The 9,450-nt window shown below is 44.0% G+C and overlaps 1 protein-coding gene across 1 annotated transcript; it reads right to left on the minus strand.

Moving 5' to 3' along the window:
* Positions 1 to 361: 361 nt before the first annotated feature.
* On the minus strand, positions 362 to 4,367 carry tlnrd1 (talin rod domain containing 1). The gene has a single exon (XM_031300987.2). The coding sequence runs from the start codon at positions 2,623 to 2,625 to the stop codon at positions 1,561 to 1,563; it is 1,065 nt and encodes a 354-aa protein (XP_031156847.1). The 5' UTR covers positions 2,626 to 4,367; the 3' UTR covers positions 362 to 1,560.
* Between the last annotated feature and the right edge of the window lie 5,083 nt (positions 4,368 to 9,450).

Raw genomic sequence — 9,450 nt, forward strand, 5'->3', positions numbered from 1 at the left:
AATTACTCTGAGGTTAAGTTACCTCTCTTTCTGAAACGGAAAACCCAAAGTTTCCCTCATCTCAGGGTTAACAAACTCAAAGTTTTCACTAAACCTGCTTTCTGAAACGGACCCCTGCTGAACTGACTCTGTGCTAGGTTTGTAAGATGCCTTTTCTTGGGGTTTTGTGATGACTATAGCCAAGCAAACATCACCTCAACATTTAGTCGATGGCTTTGGGAAACACTGATCCACATTTTTCACAATCCAGAAAATAATCCACAGATTAATCGACAATGAAAATAACCGTTAGATAAAGCCCTAGAATAGAACCTTTTAAAAACAAGTTGTCTTTGTGAGGCACATTAACCCAACAACAGCATATCAGAAACAACATTTTTAATAGTTGAAATAAATACTCCATTACATGCATGATCAAAACACTTTAAAATACTATGGGAAGTCTGGTAAATAGTGTAAAACCTATGGCACACACACACAGCAGCTTTTTACCAATTTAGAATTCACACGTTGAAAAAAAAAAAAAAAAAAAAAAAAGCATTGAGACACTCAGAACACTCTTTTTCCAATCTCACAAAGCACATGTAATCGAGTAGGTCAGCCAACCGTAGGTTCACACAGCGAGGCTACATCCATCATCAAGGCTATTGTTTTCACCGGAGCTGAAAACTGAGGTAAACGTTCCAGGTTTGAAGGCTGCTGGTGAGAGCGGCTGAACCCACAGCGGGGCCGGCACGCTCAGGGGGTCCATTTTGAAACAAAAGGTTTGAGCCACATCCAGCGCGACGCAAAACCCTGCAGCGCGTTCAAACGCTCATCTGCATTTTAAAAACACACTTAAACCACATTAAAACAGACCCACAGACAGCCTTTTTCTGATGTTACTCTGATTAGGGCTGGGTATCGGTCAGAAATCGGCGATACCGATAGGGTTCAAAATTGGGTTCAAAATTGGCACCAATCACAAGCCAAATGCTGGTAAAAATATGCAAGAGGCTGGTAGACTGGCTTCACTCACCAGCCAAAAATAAACAATGGTAATGTATTAAGTGGCTGGTAAAAATGTAAACATTCGCTAGCCATTTGACTGGTGGACGGAGAATGGAGAATTTTGAACCCTGCCGGTCCCTGAATGAATACCAATTTTATAAAAATCCATTTTAACAAAAAATAAATTACAGAACAATTTTATTCATTTTTTTAGCCCCTACCACGTGAGCCTTGTTTCTGTGCGTAACAACATGCGTGTCTGCGTGTTTTTCCTGCGTGTCTCTACGACGTGTAACGTTTGACAGCCAAACTTTATTTGATATTGGTAGAAGCATGCTGCATCCTGATTGGGTCACTGACGCTGAGATTTACTCCTTAGGAATTGAAATTTGGTACTGAAGCATTTTCCGTTACTCGATACTAAAGGTGGCAAATCAGTCTGTGCCTAAAAAGTATTGAATTCGGTACCCAGCCCTAACTCTGACTCTAAACCTGATGAACAGGGAGAACCCAAGTGAGTCTCTTTGGTACGTCAGAATAGGACAGAGGGCACTGCGGCCCCTTCCTAAACTAATTCACAGAATGAGAGTTGACTGGCGGCAGAGTCCTGGGAGAGGAGCGTTCTCTGAGTGCCTGAGTGAGCAGAGTGCAGCCGTCCGACACGGCGCACGCCGAGTTTCGCAGACGCTCGCGGTAGTCTGCCATTTTGGAGCTGCTCTCGGGATGCTGTGCCACGTCCCGGAGGCCCTGAGTGAGGAGGACACAGGCAGACACCACACTCATGGCCCCCCCTAACACTGCAGTCTGTACCCCCTTCCCTTCGGCCGAGATGCTCGCCGCTCGGCCCAGGAACTGCGGCTCCGTGGCGAACCCGACCAGCGCGCTGACGGCCTGGACCAGCGCGGTGCTGAACAGCACGCAGCGGCTCCGCGTCAGCTCGCTGGGCTGCGTCTTCACCTCCTTGACGCACGCCAGGAAGGCCGTGCCGCTCGTGCTCATGCTCTTCACGCTCAGCTTGAACTGCTCCTTGGCGAAGCGGTCGCGGGAGCGCTCGCTGGCGAGCGACGAGATGTCCGTCAGGTTCTTGAGGCTGGTGGAGATGTTCTGCGAGAGCTCGAGGAGGAGCTGCGGGGTGAGGTCTGGCAGCGGCGTGACCCGCAGCACGCTGCAGCTCTGGTCCACCTCGTGCCGGCAGCGGGTCACCTTGTAGCGGTCCACCAGGCCCGGCAGGCAGGGCTGGGCGCCGGGCGTCTCCACGGCCGCCAGGTAGGCGGCGTGGGCCGAGCACTCGGTCAGAGACACCACCAGGTCGGCCATCTCCAGGAGACGGTCGCCCACCTCTGTGAAGCGGCCCATGTTGAGCTGGCTCTGGATGTCGTGGGTGAGGATGGACAGCTCCTTGGTCCGGGCGATGACCGTGTCGCGGCACTGGTCGAAGGTGTCCGCCACCGCCAAGCCCTCCGACGTCATGACGGGCCGCGTCTCGCTGCACAGCAGCAGCAAGTCAGCCACCAGCTGCATCTTGCCCTTACACGTGTCACAGATGGAGGAGAGACGCTTCCGCTGCTGCACACTGACACAGGGCGCGCTGCTTGATCCCTCGCTGGCCGATTTGCCCGAGCCACCACTAGCCATAATAAGGAGGGTGGATAGGGGGTGAGGGTCAAACTGCTCTTCTGGAGGAGTTCGGTTATTTATAGTTTTCTGCTGCGGTACACTGCATTGTCCTGTTTAAGACATTTCCGAGATAAGCCTCACCTCCCTGCTGTTTTTTTTTTTTTTTTTTTTTACAAACTCTTAAAATAACAACTGGCCAAACAGTCTTCCTTAAATTCCTTCAGAGTATAAGTAACCCACTGTACATTGTATGCAGACACACAGGACATGTATTCTCAATGTAAACATGTTGAAAGAGCATAACTCAATAACTGCATCTACGTATGTTTGAATAACATTCCCATTATTAATTCATGTGTCGTATACACTATAATACAAGTCTAAACTATGATCTGGCATATTCCCAGTTACCTGCCACAGTTATTTGTAAAAAAAAAAAAATTTGCAATGTAACACAGTCAAATCAAAAAAACCCACAACGTCAGAGTGATCAGTGTAATAAGCTATATGCTCTTATCTTAACACATTAATTTAAAATGCCCTGAACAACATAATCCAAAAGTAAATAATTGTCATTGTAGTCCCAGGTTTTTTCATGGAACAAAAGAATTCACAGGATGTTGAAAAAGAAAAGAAAAAAATAAATCACACACAAACTGCAGTGCCACCAAGGTGCCTTCTAAAAAGGCAAAGTGCAGATTGAGAATAATATTATGTCAAAAAAGCTCCTTAATCGTTTGAGACAAGAACACGTTCCCAATTGGAATTACATCTGCTGAACTGACTCTGTGCTAGGTTTTTAACGTTAGATGCCTTTTCTTGGGGTCTTTTGATGACTATAGCCAAGCAAATATCACCTCAACATTTAGTCGATGGCTTCAATGTCTTTTTTGTGTGACTACAATCAATAGGATATCATTTTGTGTCCACTCGCATCAGAGCAAGTAGCCTGAAACAGCACCGAGATATTGTCCGACTTGTTCCCACTGAGTGTGACCGGCCTGGCGGACTCATGCTGGATACACACGGGGCACCTGGGCAGCTCTTCTGGACAGCGGGAAGACTTGGGTTTCCCTCCAGCACCATCATTCCATAAATTTTCCCAAGTAAACTCCACCACGAGGGCGACTTTCCAACAAGACAAACCCCCCTCAATCCACTTTCAATCTCTTCTTTTTCAAACACAGCCCTGGGTTAGACGCTAGCAGTTGCTCCGGTCGCTTCGACTCCATATGCATCGTCCGTGTGTCCGCCCTCCACCTCCTCCTCCTCCGCGTCTTAACTCGGGACCAGAGATTGTGTACTCCCGCATATCTTCTGTGGGGACTCGTTTTTTATATCCATACCAGTCGGTGGTCTTTGAACATTTAACTCACTTGTCTTCGGGGGTCCCACGGTCACGAAACTGTAAACGTAGCTGGAAGAAGTGGCCGTTATTCCCAAAGACTCAAAGTCGTGCTGCGCGCTCCCGCTACAGTACTATGAGGAAGCAGGGAGGGTGTGGTCGCGGCTGAGCGGCTGCTGAACTGAGCAAAGTTGTAGAAACAGAACAGCACAAGTAGCCTCTTCGCTTGAAATTAACTTCCCACCCTGTCTGTGAACTGGTTGTTGTCTCACGTTAACGACGTCGCGAGGTAAGATTGTAGTTGCACGGTAGCCATTGAGCCCCAAAGAATTTTTGCGACTGCTTTTACTTTCAGGACTGGCTGTTAATCTGCCATGAGACCATGTTACGTCAAGCCGCTAGCCTAGCAGGCTAAAATAACACCGGAAGCTTGTGAATTCAAAATAAAAGCAGAGTTTTTTTCCCCCAACGTATCAGTTTACAGCCAGGGCCGGAGCTACCGGAGCTAGGTCCCTGAGGCCATGTGCTCGATATTCTTTCTGGAACTTTGGGGGTTTTAGGAACCTGAATCAGAGTTTAAATTATACTACACTTAAAACATGGTGGAGCATGTATGGAAATAAAGCGTAATAGAAGTTGCATACATTGGAAACAGTATTTTTAGTGCTCTGTCTTAGTATAAATGATGCATACAGTAGCACCTTGGCTTTAATATCAACACAAAGCACTGGTACAACAACTATCTTCTCTACTTGACCAGGATTTAAAGAGCTGCTATCACTAGTTGACTGATGTTAACATTACTGTAGCTAGCTAGCTAGCTAGCCTAGCAAAGACATCAACGTTAACAGTTATTAACATGTGAAACTGTTAACATTATAACGTGAAAGTGTACTGTAATTCAGTGCTGCAACAAATACTACATCATGCCTTTAAAAGCAACATACGAACAAATAATGAACATTCACTTAACTCCCAGCTTATTTAGTGACAGTACACAGCCAGAGCCACCTGAGCAGCAGATAAGATGCAGTAGTGTAAAGGTCAAGGCTGTAGCTAGAACGCGGAATGGAGTTTAATGTATTTGGGCATTCCTCAAGTTGAATGGATTTCACTTGACGGCGCTCTGAAAAGTAAACAGACAGTTGCACTGAATTAAAGACAGAAAAATGAGTGGGTCCGATATCATTGGTCCCAAAAAGTGTGTGGGTCTCGTTCCACCCACATACAATGGTTCTGACGCGTTATAATGGATCCCACGCAACTTATAGCAAGTCCCGCCCTATACGAAGCAGCCCGATTGGTTGGGGTTAGGAATTGACCTTGAGTAGTTAAGGTTAGGATAGCCGACTGGTCAGGGGATAGGACCTGAACAAATCGGGTTCCATTACCTTGCGTAAGCATGGACAGCGTTCAGTGGTTCGGACGCCCATGTGTTACATCATTGTAAACCAGATCTCTTTGGGTTTCAGGGGGCACCTGGGTCCCTCACCTTGTAGGCGTGCGCCCCATGTTCAGAGGTTCAGTCCTCACCGCAGCGGCCGTGGGTTCAATCCCTCTCTCTCCCCTTTCATGTCTAAGCTGTTATATCAAATAAAGGCCTAAAATGAAGGGAAAAAATGAAAAAATCTCTTTGGGTTTCAGACCATTGATCTGCAGAATGAAATGGAGCAGGCTGAAAAGCAGACTTCGTTCACTGCCCTCTCTGAAAGTGTTATTTACTGACCATCTTGTCTGTCTGATATAGAATTATAGATAAAGCAAATGTTTGAATCATTTTGTTCCAAAAAATTGACATAATTTTCTTCCAAAACAAACAACAAACAATTTCCGACTAAGACTGTTGTTGTTGTTTTGGACAGCCAGAATGATAAAACCCAGATATGTTGCTTGGTAACAAACCCTCTTTTTTTCTTGGTAGGAGGTTGGGATGAACACACTGAGTGAATGTGAGTGTTGGGACTGTCGGTGGGATTTGCAGCTGCACAGCCAGGGCACAGTGCCATTGGGTGGAGTCAGCCAGAGAGGAAACAGCTCTACACTTTCTGTCAGCTAGGCTGATCTCTGAGCTGCAAAAGCCCCTGAACTCTGTTGGCCTTCACACCAGTGGTGGAAGAAGTATTTAGATCCTTTACTTAAGTAAAAGTACTAATACTACACTCTAAAAATACGATGTTACAAGTAAAAGTCATGCATTAAAAATGTTACTTAGGTAAAACTGTAAAAAGTATGTAAGTATCATCAGGAACATGTACTTAAAGTATTAAAAGTAAAGTAAAATCCTCCCATTTTAGAAACTGGAAACGATCCAAATAGTTGTGTGTTTAATGGTCTAATCATTTCAGCTGGACTTGTAGGCCGCTAAATTGTTGGCTAGTTTCATTTATAATAAAACATCAGATTTTATAAACTACATGTGTTTTGTGTGCCGAAATCCAAACGTGTAAAGTAACTGGTAACTAAAGCTGTCAGATGAATGTAGTGGAGTAAAAAGTAGTACAATATTTCTCTCGGAAATGTAGCAGAGTAGAAGTAGAAAGTGGCATGAAAAGAAAATACTCAATAAAGTACAAGTACCTCAAATAAGTACAATACTAATCAGCTCTCTGCAGTGTTATTCCAGACAGCTAGCTATCTGTCCAATCTGAGTTTTCTGTTGCAAGACTATTTTACACCGCCCAAGACGATTGTGATTGGTTTAAAGTAATGCCAATACACCAGTGCACATTTTTCTCCTATCCCGACTAGCCAGACCCTCCTCTGTTCTGCGGCATGTGGATGGTCTAGGCAAAGCGAGACTAGTAAAGCTCTGAATTTAGTGTTTATGAAACTTCTTTGATGCTTTTTTGATGCTTTGACACTTTGCTGATTTGTTAATGCTTCTCAGCACTTTTTTCAACACTTTAAACACTTTGTTAGGGCTTTTGAGTCTCGCTAATCTGGTCAATAATTTACGAAATTTGGTGTTGTATATAGCTCACTACATTAGTTGTCGGAGCACAGATAAATGTCCCATAATGGAATTATAAATGTAAATAAACAGAAATATAACTTTTCTATTCTATGGAGAATTTCTGTTCAAATATATAGTCATACAACAGATGTTGATACACAGATATTTCTGAGAGTGTACAAATAACAATTTCATTGTGCTTGAGGTTTGTTTTGCCCCATTTCCACTGCATGGTACGGTACGGCACGGCTCTACTGAACTCGACTCGCTCTATTTTGGTGTTTCATTAGCAAAAGTTGTGGATAGTACAGGCAGTGGTGTAGTCTAATGTATTTTAGCGGGTATACTGTACTATATAAATATATGGACCAGAATGGACATATCAAAGTGGAGGGCCCGGTTGTCCTCACCCAGGGAAATTTTGTGCGTCAAAGACTTCATTTCCTGCATTCTGATACACTTTAATGCACCAATTTACGGTGAAAAAACCTTTATTTAGCCTATGTGAAGGAAAACACAGACGACAATTCAAAATATATCAAAAATATAATGGAAAGTATGTTGTTACAAGTCATTGTGCATTTTTAAGTGGGTATATGGAAATCCTGGAGCTTTCTTAGGGGGTATACTGTGTATACCTGCGTGTCACGTAGACTACACCACTGAGTAAAGGGTTTTTCCTGACTCAGAATGGGCCTTTGGGTGGCGACTATGCACGGCAGTAAGCATGATCGGTCAACGTTCAGTAAAGAAAAAAATGAGTCTATGTTACCTTATTTAACAGAAATATATGCATTTTCCTGTTATTTCTGACAATTTGGTAAACAAAATATTTTGCTTAATTATGCTTAAAATGATGATAGAATGCAAAACCGATTTTACCTTGTCATAGTTGAATAAGGACAGTTTGGTGGGTAAATAGGACATACATAGAGGCTCAAAATCCCAATGATACCCCTATCCTCTGCAAATCTCACATTTTGAAACTGCTGCTGAAAACGGGCGAATCTCAACAAAGCTGGAAGTTGACGTCATGATCTCAATTCCTAGTCTTTGTCACGCCCCAACATTTGCATAGGCTACACCACTGACCTGAGGTCAGCTTAGTCTTCTGAATCTAGCTAGGTCATGCAGATCTCCAGAGGTCCGCTATTTAATTACTAAATTCACTTCTGAGACTTTTTTATGCGAGAAATCTATGTAGAGGTCAAATATGGGCCGTTTTACGAAAATTGATGGCTAATTGCAAATTTTGTCCGACTGTGTGTCGCAGTTCAGCAGGAGCTCAGCAGGCTACGTGACAGTGGCCGGTGCTGCCTCGCCGCCCGGCGTGTCCTACTTCATAGACTCCGGCTCGCTGTGAGCTAGCTGGATCTCCGTCACGAAGGGAAGCCAGCGGCGCTCCATACCTGCGCAAAGTCACCGGTTACTGGGTTACTGGACTACAAATTGCCGAGGCCCTGATGGAGCTCCAGGGCCTGCAGCTAGCCGCTTACCCATAGGATTGAAGGGACAGTAGCAGCTAACGAAATCCCTAATGTTCACAAAAATGCATTAAATTGAAATCGGACACCATTGTTAGCTTTATAAGACCTTGGGGTACATGTTATATAAGTGGCGTGATGAAATTCAAACTGTAAATATACGTTAATTATGCCGAAAGTGAAGCAAACTAGCTGCTATCTGTACACATAGGATTGAAGGGACAGTAGCAGCTAACGAAATCCCTAATGTTCACAAAAATGCATTAAATTGAAATCGGACACCATTGTTAGCTTTATAAGACCTTGGGGTACATGTTATATAAGTGGCGTGATGAAATTCAAACTGTAAATATAGCTACTCTAGTTATGCCGGCAGCTGGCAGCCAGCCCCGTGCCCGAGAAACGGTGACTTTCACTGGGTATGGAGGTTCAGGTTGCCGCTTTCTCGTCAGACTGTGTGGAGCTCCTAGCTAAAGTCCGACACGTCTTACCAAATTTGCAATTAGCCATCAATTTTCGTAAAACGGCCCATATTTGAGCTTTATATAGTTGATTTCTCGCATAAAAAAAGTCTCAGAAGTGAATTTAATAACGAAATAGCCCGACAAACAATGTATAACTTTGCAGTGTCTGAAATATGAGACCTGCTGTCTCGTCTCCAATGTGTTTCTATGGGGTTCGCTCAAACCAATCAGCGCGCAGCCCATCGAAATACCATACCATATTTGGAAGAAAAGCTCTTGTTCCAAATAGAGCCATATTCACAAGGTAGTTAAGGGCCTAATAAAATAGCATTCGGACAATTTTCAGCCCAACCAATGTTACATACCCTATTAGGAGACCTTAAGGAACAGTGTAAAATACCCTATATAATCATTCTATCACCCCTTTAAGCAAATGAAACCCCAATTAAAAAAACTTGTTAAAAAAAATAATATTTATATTTAAATACTACCGCTAAAATCACAGGGAGAGTCTGGTACAGCCCAACTCTGGAGATAAAACTGAGATTGGTGCTCATATTCAAGTTTATGTTCTGCTTGTTCAACACTTGTTTGGTA

The sequence above is a fragment of the Sander lucioperca genome, chromosome 3, assembly GCF_008315115.2.
Source record: "Sander lucioperca isolate FBNREF2018 chromosome 3, SLUC_FBN_1.2, whole genome shotgun sequence".
Taxonomy (NCBI): domain Eukaryota; kingdom Metazoa; phylum Chordata; class Actinopteri; order Perciformes; family Percidae; genus Sander; species Sander lucioperca.